This window comes from Oncorhynchus nerka, linkage group LG25 (genome assembly GCF_034236695.1).
Source record: "Oncorhynchus nerka isolate Pitt River linkage group LG25, Oner_Uvic_2.0, whole genome shotgun sequence".
NCBI lineage: Eukaryota > Metazoa > Chordata > Actinopteri > Salmoniformes > Salmonidae > Oncorhynchus > Oncorhynchus nerka.
Window position 1 is genome coordinate 51,388,295 of NC_088420.1, and position 17,204 is coordinate 51,405,498.

General features: G+C 42.4%; 2 protein-coding genes across 3 annotated transcripts in view; one reads left to right on the plus strand and one right to left on the minus strand.

Annotated features, from left to right (window-relative positions):
- Positions 1-2,173, plus strand: part of LOC115109649 (transcription initiation factor TFIID subunit 4-like) — a 34,082-nt gene extending 31,909 nt beyond the window's left edge. For both annotated transcript variants that reach the window (XM_029634840.2, XM_029634841.2), the window contains exon 15: positions 256-2,173. In XM_029634840.2, coding sequence (XP_029490700.2) covers positions 256-417 — 162 coding nt within the window. In that variant the 3' untranslated portion in view covers positions 418-2,173. The remainder of the gene's footprint in view (positions 1-255) is intronic.
- On the minus strand, positions 1,712-16,289 carry LOC115109650 (BTB/POZ domain-containing protein kctd15-like). The gene is made up of 5 exons (XM_029634844.2): positions 15,620-16,289; positions 12,048-12,223; positions 11,187-11,331; positions 6,498-6,800; positions 1,712-4,632 (listed from the first exon to the last, which is right to left on the minus strand). Exons 1-5 carry the CDS (start codon positions 15,644-15,646, stop codon positions 4,474-4,476), a joined length of 810 nt encoding a protein of 269 aa, XP_029490704.1. The 5' UTR covers positions 15,647-16,289; the 3' UTR covers positions 1,712-4,473.
- Between the last annotated feature and the right edge of the window lie 915 nt (positions 16,290-17,204).

The window sequence follows — 17,204 nt, forward strand, 5'->3', positions numbered from 1 at the left end:
ATGAAACTGTGGTGACGTACGTACAAGCCTGGGCTGTCAAAGCTTAGTGAGTGGGACAGGATAGGTGACAGTGAATTGACATTTCTCTGGTTAGACCACATCGCTTGTTCCCCCTGCCTGCATTACTATTGCTTGAGCCTCGATGTTGGCACACAGGCTGGATATCGCCAACACATATTTTAAGTCAATCGAAACGACCCTAAATCACTTACTAGCAGATCTAACTTTTGTAATGCCGTCCCTTTTTCTCCTCAGGTTGCTTTGGGTTCAGGGGCTGGCTCTTCCACAGCCGCCTCCTCCCGCCAACAGCTCCGTCAGCGGATCACGCGAGTCAATCTCAGGGACTTTATCTTCTGCCTGGAGCAGGAGAGAGTCACATCCCGGTCCTTACTGCTCTATAAGGCTCTCCTGAAGTAGTGGAGTCCCCCAGGGTTCTGGACTTGACCCAATACAAATTTGTGACAAGTTTCCCCTTTACCAACTCATATATATATATATATACATACACACGTTCCTGTACCACACTATCCTTTATCCCCCTAATCTGATACTAAGCAACCCCACGCCACCCCAACGTTGCCCCCTGATCATACAGCCCCTTTGGACAGGTACACTGCTGGCTCTACTCTTTCACTTGGCCACATCATTGTTCTCACATCAAGTCTAGTCTCATTCACTAGCTGTGTGCTTTACAATGCTGAGAGCCTCGAAGCTGGCAGGCGGGCACACACTCATTTTTTACAATGACTTCTGCTATGTACCTGACGAGGTGCCTTTTGAGTCTGTCCCAATCCGTTGCCTAATTCTCAAACAAAACCTACAGTTGTAAGATTTGTGTCAGGATCCTTGCTATTTTAGCCCAATGGCTACTCACTAAGGATGTTACATCACACCACAGATAGTTTTGACTGGATTTTCAAGAGGATTGTTTGGTCACCCTGGGTAGGATCTGTGCTCTCCAGATCAAAACCTACAAACACTTGTGTTATCTACGTTTTTCCAAACATTGAAAAGGAACCATTTCAAATTGAAAGATAATGTTTGCATTTTATGTACCATACAAGTAAGTACGGCGTTAGAAACTACAGGTTTTAATTCACCACACCATATAGTGAATGTTAGAGAAATCTAATGTCAGATAAATGTACAGAGTACTGTGATGCCTCATTTTAAAACAACAAATACATATAGTACTTACTAGTTCCAGACCTGGGTCAAATACTTTCAAATGATTGAGCTGTGCTTGATTTAGTTTGCCTGGTACAGTAGAACCAATGGAATAGTCCCATTAAATGCAAACGCCAAGCTAAATCAAGCGCACCTTAATTTGACCCAGGTTTGGCTGGTATACATGGTGGTTTAGGGTTCATATTACGATATTACTGCGCAGCATGTCTGATAGGTATTATGGCAGAATAGTGAAACATAAGATTATTATATTTTTTTGTGTGTGTGTAAAGAGCCAACTCTGTTTATATAGGGTTCATACAAAGACCCGTCTCTCCTATTGTAGACCGTGAATCTAGATATATTATTATTCAGACTCAAGCTCAGCACAGAACAGGGAGCTGGCTCTCTTATACACTCACTCAGGCTAATGAAATAAAAACGTCAACAAACATTGTTGTCATATTGAGCACCATTCCTATCATTTTCTTCTCAAGACCTTAAAATTCCATCCAGGGTTTTATTTTTCATTTTTTCCCCCACCTGGAAAGTCAGTCTCTTGCAGCACCGCGCAAACAAGATCTATAGTGTGCTTTGCTATGTTAATGCGGATCAACATCAAAATGATCTGTCGTAGCGATCGAGCAAGTATTTTTCTAATGCTAATTGTATACAACTACTCATTTTTTGGGGGACGAAAGTGCTTTTTTCCCCCAGTTTGACTTTGGAATGACTGAAGGTTTTTAATGCTTTAAATGTATTTTTTTACTGTAACAGGCATTTGTTTATATAGTGCATAGTTCTAATTGATCAATGAGATACAGCTGTGGTGTTAAGAGTCTGGGTCTTAGCACCTAGCTACAGTACCATCTGTTGAAGGACACATTTTTGTGACTATTTATATTTCCTACTATCTGTGTATTCAAACCTGACGCATTTCAGGCGATGCAATTTTACTATTGTTTGTACCTTTGCAAAAAAAATTAATAAAGAAAGTGACAAAGTACACATAGCCGGATTTCTTTGATGGTACAGTACATTCGGAAAGTATTCAGACCCCATGACTTTTTCCACATTGTTACGTTAGTCTTATTCTAAAAATATTTTTTTTTCCCCCCTCAACCTTAACAAAATACCCCATAATGACAAAGCGAAAACTGGTATTTTTTTTTTACTGCAAATGTATTAAATAAAAACATACCTTATTTACATTAGTATTCAGCCCCTTTGCTATGAGAGAACCTGTTTTTGTTATTTCATTGTGGGGTATTGTGTGTTGATTGAAGGGGGGGTGGACGATTTTATCCATATTAGAATAAGGCTGTAATGTAACAAAATTTGGGAAAGGTCCAGGGGTCTGAATACTTTCTGAAGGCACTTTGTGCCAGGTTGAGTTTGGCTTAATGGAGTCTTATAAATCTCTGCAACCCAGAACCAAAATCTCCCAGCTACTTGGCTGTCTGAGAGATTAGTAAAACAAAAACTGCCAAAAACAGTTATCAATACAGCTGCACAAACAAAAATGACTAAGCAAACATACCTTAAATATTAACTGAAATTGCAGTTAAATCTGTGAAATGTGCACCACATACAAAACCCCAGTTTTCACATCATGAACATTTGTCAGGAAAGTTTTACATTAGTACCAGTCAAAAGTTGACACCTACTCATTCAAAAGGTTTTTATTTGGACTTTTCTACATTGTAGAATAGTGAAGACATCAAAACAATCATGTAGTAACCAAAAAAGTGTTACACAAATATTTGAGATTCTTCAAAAGTAGTCACCCTTTGACAGTTTTGCACACTCTTGGCATTCTCTCAACCAGCTTCAAGGAGTTCCCACATATGCTGACCACTTGTTGGCTGCTTTTCCTTAACTCTGCGCTCTAAATCATCCCAAGCAATTGGGTTGAGGTCGGGTGATTGGAGGCCAGGTCATCTGATGCAGCACTCCATCACTCTCCTTGGTCAAATAGCCCTTACACAGCCTGAAGGTGTGTTGGGTCATTGTCCTGTTGAAAAACAAATGACAGTGGGACTAAGTGCAAACCAGATGGGAGGGCATATAGCTGCAGAATGCTGTGGTAACCATGCTGGTTAAGAGTGCCTTGAATTATAAATAAATCACAGACCGTGTCAGTAGCAAAGCACCCCTGCACCACCACCTCAATGCTTCACTTGGGAACTACACATGCAGAGATAATCCGTTCACCTACGGTTGGAACCAAAAATCTCACATTTGCACCCATCTGACCAAAATACAGATTTCTACCAGTCTAATGTCCACTGCGTGTGTTTCTAATGAAGGATTGTAGTTTCTCTTTGCTTATTTGAGCTGTTCTTGCCATAATATGGACTTGGGCCTTTATCTGTATACCCCCCCCGACTACCTCATGAAGCTGGTTGGGAGAATGCAGAGTGCAAAGCTGTCATCAAGGCAAAGGCTGGCTTCTTTGAAGAATCTCAAATAAAATATTTTGATTTAACACTTTTTTTTTTGGTTACCACATGATTCCATACTTGTTATTTCAGAATGTTGATGTCTTCACACTTATTCTACAATGTAAAAAAAAGAAAAATACAAAAAAGGAAAACCCTTGAATGAGTAGGTGTCCAAACTTTTGACTGGTACTGTATATATATACAAATTGGAAACCCCATATTGTCCATTTGACATTTAATTGAACAAATACCTACACGTTAGTCAGATCTTGGGTAGGAAGTCGTCAAGAAATGAGGCAAACACAGACATGTTCTGTTCTTCCTGCGGTAGGGCATGGCCATTTTTGGTTGCATTTATACAGTTTACCAATCATTGGACAAAAGATCAGAATTGGGCTGCCTGTGTAAACGCAGCCATAATGGCTCTCAAGCGGAGGTCATCGGTCATACCAGTAGACCCATCCTGAGGCTTGAACAGGAGTCCCCAGTTAAACCTAAGCTGGAATTGAGCACCATATTACTAGAGCTATTTCCTCCTAGTTGTCAACAGCCCAGAAGTCACGGACCGTTTCACTTGGATCCTGATAGATACTGTATCTCTGTTGGAAATGGCAGCAGTAAGAGTTCCATACAAACAGAGCTAATGAGCTCACCTCAGAGGATCCCTTTAGTGTCTTTGAGTCTCCATAGAATCACAACCCTCTCACATCTTGCTAGTCCAGTCTACATTGCCACTGGCAAATGATATTCCCAAGCATGAAGAGTCCTTGTGTGTTTTTCCACTGTTAAAGTTGTGTAAATAGGACTCGAAAATCAGCACCGGACATGTTGATCTCTCACGGGTGCCTCTGTTCCTCCCAACCTAGTCCAGAGGCTCTTGTTTGATGTGGATGGTGGTGTCGGTGGGCTGACCCCTGCGGAGCTCGCGACACAGGACGTACTCGCTGAACTGGGAGGAGTCAACTCCGCCGCCACATGACGCCGTCACGCTGAAGCCCTTCTCGAACAACCTCTCCAGAACCTGCAGGGAGCACAGGAGAGTCCGACAGGGTTTTTAGACATAAGTTATAGTGCCGAGTACCCTCTTCCTTGTACGCTATACAGTATATACACAAAAGTATGTGGACACCCCTTCAAATGAGTGGATGCTGCCATTTCAGCCACACCCGTTGCTGACGGATAAAAATCGAGCACACAGCCCTGCAATCTCCATAGACAAACGTTGGCAGTAGAACGGCCTTACTGAAGAGTTCAGTGACTTTCAACATGGCACCGTCATAGGATTCCACCTTTCCAACAAGTAATTGTCAAATTTCTGCCCTGCTAGAGCTGCCCCCATCAACTGTAAGTGCTGTAATTGTGAAGTGGAAACGTCTAGGAATGGCTCACCCGCGAAGTGGTAGGTCACACAAGCTCAGAACGGGACCGCCGAGAGCAGACTGTCCTCTGTAAATCTTAACGCTACAGCATTAAGCATACAATGACATTCTAGACGACTCTGTGCTTCCAACTTCGTGGCAACAGTTTGGGGAAGGCCCTTTCCTGCTTCAGAATGACAATGCCCCCATGCACATAGCGAGGTCCATACAGAAATGGTTTGTCGAGATCTGTGTGGAAGAACTTGACTGGTCTGCACAGAGACCTGACCTCAACCCCATTGAAAACATTTTTGGAATGACGACTGCGAGCCAGGCCTTATCGCCCAACATCCATGCCAGACCACAGTAATGCTCTTGTGGCTGAATGGAAGCAAGTCCCCGCAGCAATGTTCCAACATCTGGTGGAAAGCTTTCCCAGGAGAGTGGAGGCTATTATAGCAGCAAAAGGGGGACGAAGTCCCTATTAATGCCCATGATTTTGGAATGAGATGTTCGACGAGCAGGTGACCAAAAGTATGTATAATAGAGTTGACCAGGAGCCATATAAGAACAGAGTTGACCTATAACTACATCACTGCACCCGAACTGAGTTGAGCCTATTAAGAACTTAAACATTTTAAACTGGGTTTGCAAAGTAACTGAAGTAAGTCAGTCGGCCATGTTACAGAGTTGACTTTTAGTCTTCGGCATTGCTGACCCGATCCGCGGTGTACACAAAACATTAAGACTGACCAGGTGAATGCAGGGGAAAGCTATGATCCTTTATTGATGTCCCTTGTAAAATCCACTTCAAAAATCAGTGTAGATCAATTGGAGGAGACCAGTTAAAAGGACTTGTAAGCCTCGAGACAATTGAGACGTGGATTGTGTACGTGTGCCATTCCGAGGGTGAATAGGCAAGACAAAAAGATGTACAGTGCCTTCGGGAAGTATTCAAACCACTGGACTTTTTCCACATTTTGTTATCGTTACAGCCTTATTCTAAAATCTATTAAATAGTTGTCGTTTTTCTCTTCCATTTAAGAATGAATGGCCACTGTTCTTGGAGACCTTAATCCATTTTAGAATAAGGCTGTAACGTAACAAGATGTGGAGAAAGGTCAAAGGGGGCTGAATACTTTCCGAAGGCACTAAGTGAAACAGGGTCCTGTAGTAGGTGCCAGGCACACCGGTTTTGTGTCCAGAACTTCAACATTGCTGGGGTTTTCACGCTCAACACTTTCCCATGTGTATCAAGAATGGTCCACCACCCAAAGGACATCCAGCCAACTTGACACAACTGTGGGAAGCGTGGGCCAGTGGACCATTCTTGGACCCTGTGGAACGCTTTCGACACCTCGTCGAGTCCATGCCCCGGAGAATTGAGGCTGTTCTTAAGTCAAAAGGGGAGGGTGCAACTCAATATTAGGAAGTTGATCCTAATGTTTGATACACTCAGCGGCATTTACCTGAATCCACATCAGAACAGAATTGACCTATAGAACTACAACTATATCACCGTCCGCACCTGAACTGAGTTGAGCCTGCAGTAGCCGTTGAGAGGGAATCGGATGACATGCGTGGGGTCGTGGTTCCAGCCGGCATTCACAGAGTTACACATGACGTCTCCAGTCTCGGGGAAGATCTCTTCGATGAGCACCTTCCCTCCGCTGAGGGCAATCCTCTCCCCCAGGTCAGGGGTCACTCGGACCACCAGGCACTCGCAGGGCGGTCTCTTCTGGCCCTCCTGCTCCGTCTGCCAGCGCTCCAGCTCGCGGACCATGGGTGTCAGTTGGTAGTAGCGAGCCTCCTCGTATAGCTGGGGGAAGTCCTGTCATAGTAGAAACACATAAGCAAGGATACACACCCACAAGAAAACATACCCAAAACACATGAACACACCAGGGTTTCCATTAGCTGGTAATAGCTGGCTTTTGTCTGATAAATAAAATTGGTGCCACCAATTGTCCAGGAGAATAAGAAATATCTATTCATGGAAATACAGTTGACTGGTCAGGTTTATCGGTCCATAGGTTAATTAGCATCATTTAGTGGAATTGCGTGTGTGTACAATATATTCGTTATGTACAGTATCTTATCACACACGTTCAGTGTACAGATACAGAGCCTGTGAGCGGAAAATCTGTCAGACAGCGCAAGCATTGCTGCTACAGCATCTTGTGCTGCTTTCAAGACAACTGGGAACTCATGACATTAGTGGTCTTCAGATCGGGAAGTTGGAGCTCTAGAAATAAATCCTTGTTTCAACAGGATGTTGTATCGATGCCTTATGTCATGCCTTTTTGGTTTCATTTACAATATATGTTGGTGGAAAGGTTGAATGTTGCCACATACATACTTAACAAAATTAAGGAAGTTTCTATTCAAATTATTAATAAATATTATCCTGCCAACAACGATATAAAGTTTTAAATAAAAAATAAAAACATGCATTCAAATTGTACATTTTGTAATGACCACCCAGAAATGGTGTTGCATCTTTTTTGGCATTGTATTCATGTAAGGAATCTCTGGCAAGACATCAGCAGACTTATAATTGAACACATTTCAGATTGTAGACCATTATGGAGGATTGTACTGCTTGGATTCATTACCCACGAGTTAAACAAATACATTTACAAACAAAACACGACATTTTCTTAACTTACATTTTTTTTTGAATACAATTAAATTCTCTACCAACAAAAAAAGCTGTTAGAATTCTAAAGTGTGTGTATGTCCCTTAAGGTCCTTGTGTAATGTGATATTGTACCCCCTAGCCCAATTGTCCTTTGAACACACACACACACACACAGTTGAAGTTTACGTACACCTCAGCCAAGTACATTTAAACTCAGCTTTTCACAATTCCTGACATTTAATCCTAGTAAAATGTCCGTCTTAGGATCACCACTTTATTTTAAGAATGTGAAATGTCAGAATAATAGTAGAGAGTGGTTATTTCAGCTTTTATTTCTTTCATCACATTCCCAATGGGTCAGAATACACTCAATTAGTATTTGAAAGCATTGCCTTTAAATTGTTTAACTTGGGTCAAATGTTTCAGGTAGCCTTCCACAAGCTTCCCACAATAAGTTGGGTGAATACTGGCCCCTTCCTCCTGACAGGGCTAGTGCAACTGAGTCAGGTTTGTAGGCCTCCTTGCTCGCACACGCTTTTTCAGTTCTGCCCACAAATCTTCTATTTGATTGAGGTCGGGGCTTTGTAATGGCCACTCCAATACCTTACCTTTGTTGTTCTTAAGCCATTTTGCCACAACTTTGGAAGTATGCTTGAGGTCATTGTCCATTTGGAAGACCCATTTACGACCATGTCTTGAGATGTTGCTTCAATATATCCACATCATTTTTCTCCCTCATCTATTTTGTGAAGTGCACCAGTCCCTCCTGCAGCAAAGAACCCCCACAGCATGATGCTGCCACCGCCGTGCTTCAAGGTTGGGATGGTATTCTTCAGCTTGCAAGCCTCCCCCTTTTTCCTCCAAACATAACAATGGTCATTATGGCCAAACAGTTCTATTTTTGTTTCATCAGACCAGAGGACATTTCTCCAAAAAGTATGATCTTTGTCCCCATGTGCAGTTGCAAACCGTAGTCAGTAAAAGTGCAGTAACTGCAGTCGACTGGTATTTTGGACTCAGTGATAGCAGAATAACCGCAGTGTACAGCAGTTGAACTGCAGTTACACTGCAAAATTACTGCAGTAAAAACAAATATATATATATTATTTATATATTATTTGGGGTGCAGCAGTATGTGCAACATACTGCACTCTAACTGCAATCTCCTTTTGAAAGGGAAGACATGTCTTTCCATCTCACTCTCCCCTGTATCGTCCCCTTGCATGCCCTATATTATGACAGCACTGCGGCACATAGACATGCACACAAACACAGAAACTTCTGCTGAGAATTACTGCATGTGAAACAGAGGGAGCTGCCTCTATCTGCCTTTGCGCCATACTGCTTCTGACAACAGGCGTACACAGAGCTGCTAACCCCGCAGGCTCCTCTCTGTATCAAAGCCTGCCTCCTTAGCTCCCCCTCCCTTCATAGGCTTGAAGCGAGGGATAGATGTGTTTTATAAAAAATGAGGGCTCTATCTGCAGGGCACTTTAGTCATCCTGTGCAAAGGACAGAATAACACAGCCACACTAACTACAGAGAAGGACACACACACACACCCTCCTCACACATCAATTTAGCAGAACACACAATGCCCCTACTTCCAGCCATGCAGAACTGGCCCCTGTAGAAGCCCAAGGCATAATGGATAACTGATTCAAGTGTTCGAATACCTGCAGTTTACACACACAGAGTGCCTATAGTGGCACACTGTGAGAATTAAGCTAACGATGTGTTTCTGGGTACTGCGGGATAATTTGTATGACTTTACGGTCATGTTTGCATAACCATCCTGAAATCACTGTGAGAGACACTATTATTTCATACACAGAACAAAATCCCACAAATTTTTACCAAGCCTGCATTTTCATACCAGCTTTTTTTTGTATATCTGGAATGGGTAGAGAGAAAAAACATGGGGCAAAAATGAAAAGCCACCTAAAGACCTAGTCATGATTCCTGCATTTTCCCAGACCCTGTAACCAAAATACAGGTATTGGGTCTGTGTGATAATGACAAAGTCATGACAAAGTAAAAAAAAATTTTTTTTTTTACAAATGTTTGCTAATTTATGAAAAATATTTACATAAGTATTCAGACACTTTTGCTATGAGACTCAAAATTGAGCTCAGGTGCATCCTGTTTCCATTGATCGTCCTCAAGATGTCGACCTGTGGTCAATTCAATTGATTGGATATCATTTGGAAAGGCACATACCTATATAAATAAGGTCCTACAGTTGACCGTGCATGTCAGAGCAAAAACCAAAGCCATGAGGTCAAAGGAATTGACCTTCCGGAAGCACAACCATCTCTGCAGCACTCCACGAATCAGGCCTTTATGGTTGAGTGGCCAGACGGAAGCCACTCCTCAGTGAAAGGCACATGACATCCCACCTGGAGTTTACCAAAAGGCACCTAAAGGGCTCTCAGACCATGAGAAACAAGATTCTCTGGTCTGATTAAACTAAGACTGAACTGCCAAGTGTCATGTCCGGAGGAAACCTGGCACCATCCCTACGGTGAAGCATGGTGGTGACAGCATCAAACTGTGGGAATGTTTTTCAGGGGCAGGTACTGGGAGACTAGTCAGAATCGAGGGAAAGATTAATGGAGCAAAGTAGAGGGATCCTTGATGAAAACCTGCTCCAGAGCGCTCAGGACCTCAAACTGAGGTGAAGGTTCACCCTCCAACAGGACAACGACCCTAAGCACACAGCCAAGACAACACGAGAGGCTTCGGGACAAGTCTCTGAATGTCCTTCAGTGACCCAGCCAGAGCCTGGACTTGAAGTCGATCTAACATCTCTGGAGAGACTTGAAAATAGCTGTGCAGCAACGCTCCCCATCCAACCTGACAGAGCTTGAGAGGATCTGCATAGAATAACTTCCTTATACATAGGTGTGCCAAGCTTGTAGCGTCATACTCAAGAAGACTCAATGCTGTAATCGCTGCCAAAGATGCTTCACCAAAGTACTGAGTAAAGGGTCTGAATACTTATTTAACTGTCAGGTTTTTTTTTTTTATATACATTTGCAAAAATGTCAAAACGTATTTTTTTCTTCGTCATTATGGGGTATTGTGTGTAGATTAAAAAGAAAAAAATGCAATCAATTTTAGGATAAGGCTGTAACGTATCAAATTGTGGAAAAAGTCAAGGGGTCTGAATACTTTCCGAATGTACACTGTATTATTAAAAGGGGTATAGCTGCCAATAAGTGGTAAATAGCGAGCTGTTTGAAGGGGGGGTCATATAAATATTGGCTTGTATTTTTACAGGTAACATACCACATTTGAGGTCTGAAATGGGTATAAGTTTGTATGTGTTTGTATGTGTACAAAAAAGTTGGGAAATTAAGTAATACCTGGTTAATAGACTGTGTTAGCCTAGGCATTAGCTCAGAAATAAAACAAGTATTCACGCCTCAGGCAAGTTTATGCATAAGTAACAAAGTTGGTTTGGTTTAACTATGCTCGGGTGATAATAAAGTAATGTATTAGGCCCATTTTACTCTTTTGGTGAGATGTGAGCTATTTTGGACAAGTGTTGTCCCCCTGCATTGTGAACTGTACCTTGAAGTCCTCTGGGAGCAGTAGTTTGCAGGTCCTGAGGAAGCTGAGGATGTATCTGAATATATCTCCATCCCTGTCAATGAAGTAGTGCTGCTTCAAGCTGTCCAGTACAATGGGCTCTGTTCCATTAAACAGACGACTGATTCTGGAGAGAAAGACAATGGTTAAGAGCTCTAGATTAATACTATGAATCAAGTAGTACTTGAAGTATGTTTAGTGAAGCGTAAAACTTGTTTCTAGTGTAGTTGATCATTCATTGAGAGTGACGTAAGTCATGTAGGCCTACATTTTAGGCAGGAAGTGGGCTACAAAGTTTATTTTAGTACAGAAAATGAATTGGGTCTACTATGACTTCGGAATAACATACTGGGTTGAATACAACACTCTCTCTCTCTCTCTCCCTCTCTCTCGCTCTCCCCCTCTAAATCGATGCCAACTGCACAGTACTCATCTTTCTTCTCCCCTATGCCTGAGGTGGTCCTCTCCTCTTCCAGCAGGAGTCTCACCTCATAGCTCCAGACAGCTCAGCCTTCTCCACTCTCTCTTTGTCTTCCAAAAAGCAATTAAAATCTACTCTTTTCCTTTCTCTCTCTGCCCTCTCTCTGTATTTGCTTACTCTCAGACCAATTACCATGGATACCAAGCTGCTTGCGTTTCAACACGATGCTATGTGGATTTCTAGAAGTAATTGAATAACGTATCAGTCATAATGCACAGTCAATAGACCTATTCATGAACCTGACATGTTATTCCATAGGGGGGGGAAAGTTAGTATTGAATCAATAATACATTATTTTCCACGAGGAAATTATTCACATTGCCATGGTGGTGGTGCTATGCTTCATGGCCTTATACTCTTACCTAGACTCTGGGTATTTGGTGAGAGTACCCAGGCTGCTGGTGTACATGTGTCCTCCCACGTCGATGTGGACCGGGGCATTGGCTTTAGTCAGCTGGGCCGGTGATGGGATGCCCTGGGCATTCATTGGAGAAACTGGAGAACGACTCATAGACATCCTGGACATGCTTCTTCCCTCCTACAGGAACACATGGAAATACACTGCTCAAAAAAATAAAGGGAACACTTAAACAACACAATGTAACTCCAAGTCAATCACACTTCTGTGAAATCAAACTGTCCACTTAGGAAGCAACACTGATTGACAATAAATGTCACATCCTGTTGTACAAATGGAATAGACAACAGGTGGAAATTATAGGCAATTAGCAAGACACCCACCCCCAATAAAGGAGTGGTTCTGCAGGTGGTGACCATAGACCACTTCTCAGTTCCTATGCTTCCTGGCTGATGTTTTGGTCACTTTTGAATGCTGGCGGTGCTTTCACTTTAGTGGTAGCATGAGACGGAGTCTACAACCCACACAAGTGTCTCAGGTAGTGCAGCTCATCCAGGATGGCACACCAATGCGAGCTGTGGCAAGAAGGTTTGCTGTGTCTGTCAGCGTAGTGTCCAGAGCATGGAGGCGCTACCAGGAGACAGGCCAGTACATCAGGATACATGGAGGAGGCCGTAGGAGGGCAACAACCCAGCAGCAGGACCGCTACCTCCGCCTTTGTGCAAGGAGGAGCACTGCCAGAGCCCAGCAAAATTACCTCCAGCAGGCCACAAATGTGCATGTGTCTGCTCAAACAGTCAGAAACAGACTCCATGAGGGTGGTATGAGGGCCCGACGTCCACAAGTGGGGGTTGTGCTTACAGCCTAACACCGTGCAGGACGTTTTTCATTTGCCAGAGAACACCAAGATTGGCAAATTCGCCACTGGCGCCCTGGGCTCTTCACAGATGAAAGCAGGTTCACACTGAGCACATGTGACAGACGTGACAGTCTGGAGACACCGTGGAGAACGTTCTGCTGCCTGCAACATCCTCCAGCATGACCGGTTTGGCTGTGGGTCAGTCATGGTGTGGGGTGGCATTTCTTTGGGGGGCCGCACAGCCCTTCATGTGCTCGCCAGAGGTAGCCTGACTGCCATTAGGTACCAAGATGAGATCCTCAGACCCCTTGTTAGACCATATGCTGGTGCGGTTGGCCCTGGGTTCCTCCTAATGCAAGACAATGCTAGACCTCATGTGGCTGGAGTGTGTCAGCAGTTCCTGCAAGAGGAAGGCGTTGATGCTATGGACTGGCCCGCCCGTTCCCCAGACCTGAATCCAATTGAGCACATCTGGGACATCATGTCTCGCTCCATCCACCAACGCCACGTTGCACCACAGACTGTCCAGGAGTTGGCGGATGCTTTAGTCCAGGTCTGGGAGGAGATCCCTCTGGAGACCATCCGCCACCTCATCAGGAGCATGCCCAGGCATTGTAGGGAGGTCATACAGGCACGTGGAGGCCACACACACTACTGAGCCTCATTTTGACTTGTTTTAAGGACATTACATCAAAGTTGGATCAGCCTGTAGTGTGGTTTTCCACTTTAATTTTGAGTATGACTCCAAATCCAGACCTCCATGAGTTGATAAATTTGATTTCCATTGATAATTTTTGTGTGATATTGTTGTCAGCACATTCAACTATGTAAAGAAAAAAGTATTTAATAAGAATATTTCATTCATTCAGATCTAGAATGTGTTATTTTAGTGTCCCTTTATTTTTTGAACAGTGTAGATAGTATTTGTTATAGAAGTGTGTACTGCATCTGCCCTGAGCTGAGTAAAGTGAAAAGTAGTGAAGTAGAGAAGTCTACTTTTTATTCAAGTTAGGCTACTGATTGCGTAATGACGTGAAGCAATAGCAAATGAGGTGTATGACTGTACAGTGGTTTAGACTCTGGCTCGCAGCCAATCAAATTATTTGAGAGATACATAAACCTCAGCGTTCCCCAATTAACATGAATACAATATTCATAAGCTGCAGACAGTTGTTGAAGTTGCCCACAGTGGGTGAACAGAGGGTGTTCATGACCCCAGGGCACTGGGCAAGTGCAGCTTCTGGATTAATTAAACCATCCATCCCCCACCAAGTCTCTCCATTGTAAAGAGGTTCTTTGAACCATAAAAAGGTGAACAGGAGGTGAACTTCATTCAATGTTTTGCCAGGGGCAAGATGCCCGGGGCTGCTGAGCAGAGCACACAGAGTTCTCACTATATTTCCTGGGCGTTGTCTCCTCTGCATAGTCAGAAACCAGTATTTTATTTAATCCAATTATTAATGTATTTTTTAAACACATTTCTGGCCATGAAACCAAGTGGGAGAAAAAAAAATATTGCAAAGATTCTACTCAACACTTGCATACTTTCCCCCCATATTTTGAAATTGAACATTCTTTAGCATATTATTTCAGACATTAATTCAAACAAGATGCAGTATAGAGGTCAATGACCAAACAATGGATTTGCCATGAGGGGGGCGAATCTCCTCATTGCCCCCTAGCAAAAATGGCCAAATGTTCATATGTGTATTTCATAATATGTTGAAGTGAAAATCGGAGTATAATGTTTGTAATATGGATGTCAACCCCAACACATATCAACCCCAACACAACTGCATTACAGTTAAAGGTGTTACACGTAGGATTTATAGATTTTGTTTTGCATTGTAATTTCAGAAAATGTCAGTGTAGAATTTTAGCAACCAGGAAATAAATCAGAACTGTTTTCCCAGTTGGACAACTAGGTGCCGCTCCAGCTGGAGAAATCAATAGGCGAATATCACAGCCAATCACAACACTGGCGGGTAAGTAATACTATAAAACAGTAATATTCCATTATTAGAGGCAGATATATTATGGACACTTTCTGAAATTGCAATGCACATTTTAATTATATGTGTAGCACCTTTAAAAACGAGGACTACATCCACGAATGCTAGCTATGCTAACCAGATTATACGAACGGGAGTTAGCATTTAGCTTCTAAACCTGAAAAGGGACTAAGTTACTTCTAAATGTTATGCAGCGAAAACAGCCAAATATATCCAAATTGGATTTAAGTAACCCCATTGTGGGTCTGTTACAATACATAAATCATGACGGATGACAAGTATCCACTTTGCTAGACCCGATCTGTTGAATGTGCACCAATCTGGTCAAATGGAACGTCTTGAGTTCCCATCGACCTCTTTACCACATCTAGAATCGAATAGAAACTACAGTATCTCAATAAATTGAATCCACCGTTTCAAGCATTTTTTAGATCAGATGCGTTCCGGTGATGATTCTATCAGGTCACTGAAGCTTCCGTTCCACTAGAATATTACAAATACATTTGACACAATCCAATAGTATCCGAATACTGGCGGCTAGTTTTTCTTGGCGTTTAGAGTCCAAATGTTTGAAAACTTTGGGGATAGTCCCTGGAAATCTACACCAACGCAAGGATTTTAGAGCGTCCGGTCTTTAAGATTCAATTTCTCAGACAGACTAGCCTACCCCCCAAAAACTACAAATAAAACAAATTGCGTCCTTACCTGGGAGGACACGGATAGAGAAGACATAGTAATCTCTTCTCCCTTCCAATTGTATCAATGTTTTATGCCAGTTTGGTCGTCGTTTGCTGTATATCTGTCTTTGTCCGGGTCTTTCCTTTTCTGATATGATGAAACCGTCGAGTTTTATGAGAAGAAAGCCAGTCTGTCCCTAAATAAGAAGCGGGCTAGAAGAATTCTTGCTCTGGGCTATTCAAACGCCTGCAGGGCAAGGGTTACGTTATAATAGAGCAGCCCTTTCTATCTCGCCACATCTCAGTTCAAGGTGAAAATGAGATCCACTGTTTCTTATTTCACACGTAAATTTGATTTGACCAAAAAACATGGCAGTTTTATTCCAACGGAGAGCAGTCTGGTCTGCTGCATGGGTAGCAGTGTTCGGTTTAATCTTGCTCCCAATTGTCATAACTCACTCATCGGATTTAGGAGTGTGAAAATTGGCTACGTTCGTCCTAAAAAAACATACATGTAACGTTTTGATAAAATGTCTAATAAAAGGGATACTGTGAATGTCCATAAAACTATTAAATGATAGGCTCTTAAATAAAACTGTCGCATATTCAGGGCGCCCGCAGATCCTCTCAGTTCTGTAGTGTTTTCGTCTTTCTCCCCAATAGTTTTATATTTAAACATCTCCCTGGCATTAAAGCCAAATTACGTCTATCGTCATGCATTATGCCATTGCAAAAACCGCCTTAGGCAAAATGTGCCATTTCAGTTATTGCGCGCTAGTAGATGGAGATGCTTGCCCCGAGCGCTTGCAGGCAGATACGTTTTACTCCTCAAACACTAGCTCAGTTTGGTAGTCTATTGGTATCAACAACAAAAAAACTGTTATGTCAATTTTTGCACCAGTGCTCTAGACATTAATTGCCAGGGTTGGGGAGTAACTGATTACATCCGTTACATGTAATCTGATTACAAACGGTCATCTGTTACCTTACCAGCAACACTGTTGTAATCAGATTACAGATACTTTTTGAAAAACTAGTTTACTTCTTGGATTACTTTTAAATTCAGTTTTTGATGTAAAAAAATACATTGACACCTTTCTGTTTTCTCAATGACATTCAATTCAGAATTGAAAAAAGGTGCACGTTTTAGTTTTTCTCTTGAGCAAGTCTGACCACAAGTCAGAGACCACTATGATGACACACCAGATGTGTTTTAATGGATCCTTTTTTGTCTTCTAATACCTCTTAAGGGGAAAGTAATCCAACAGTAACATAGTAAAAATATTACTTTACTGAGTTTTGGTAATCCAAAAGTTAAATGACTGATTACAATTTTGAACAGGTACCTAGTAGCTGTAATGGATTTCATTTAGAAAGTTACCTACCCAACTCTGTCAATTGCCCCAATGTTTAGATTGATTGTCAACTAGTCGTACTCAAAGGATCCAAGACAGACCATATTGAGAACACACAGCAAAATACTGTCCGTTACAAAAATGTACCTTAAAGATATACATAGGCTAGCCTAACTATGGACCATTTCAAGCGTTACCCAATGCTTTCCCTCTCGTATGAAGCTACAGTATGGGTGAGGAGGATGGGATGGACATAAA

What these genes read in the sequence shown, in the direction of transcription:
- LOC115109650 (XM_029634844.2), bottom strand. Translation starts at nt 15,646, where the DNA reads ATGTCTTCTCTATCCGTGTCCTCCCAG. An exon ending in ACCAAATACCCAGAGTCTAG is followed by an intron (nt 11,332 to 12,047) that starts GTAAGAGTATAA and finishes CTTTCTCTCCAG; the next exon opens with AATCAGTCGTCTGTTTAATG. An exon ending in TGCTCCCAGAGGACTTCAAG is followed by an intron (nt 6,801 to 11,186) that starts GTACAGTTCACA and finishes CTACTATGACAG; the next exon opens with GACTTCCCCCAGCTATACGA.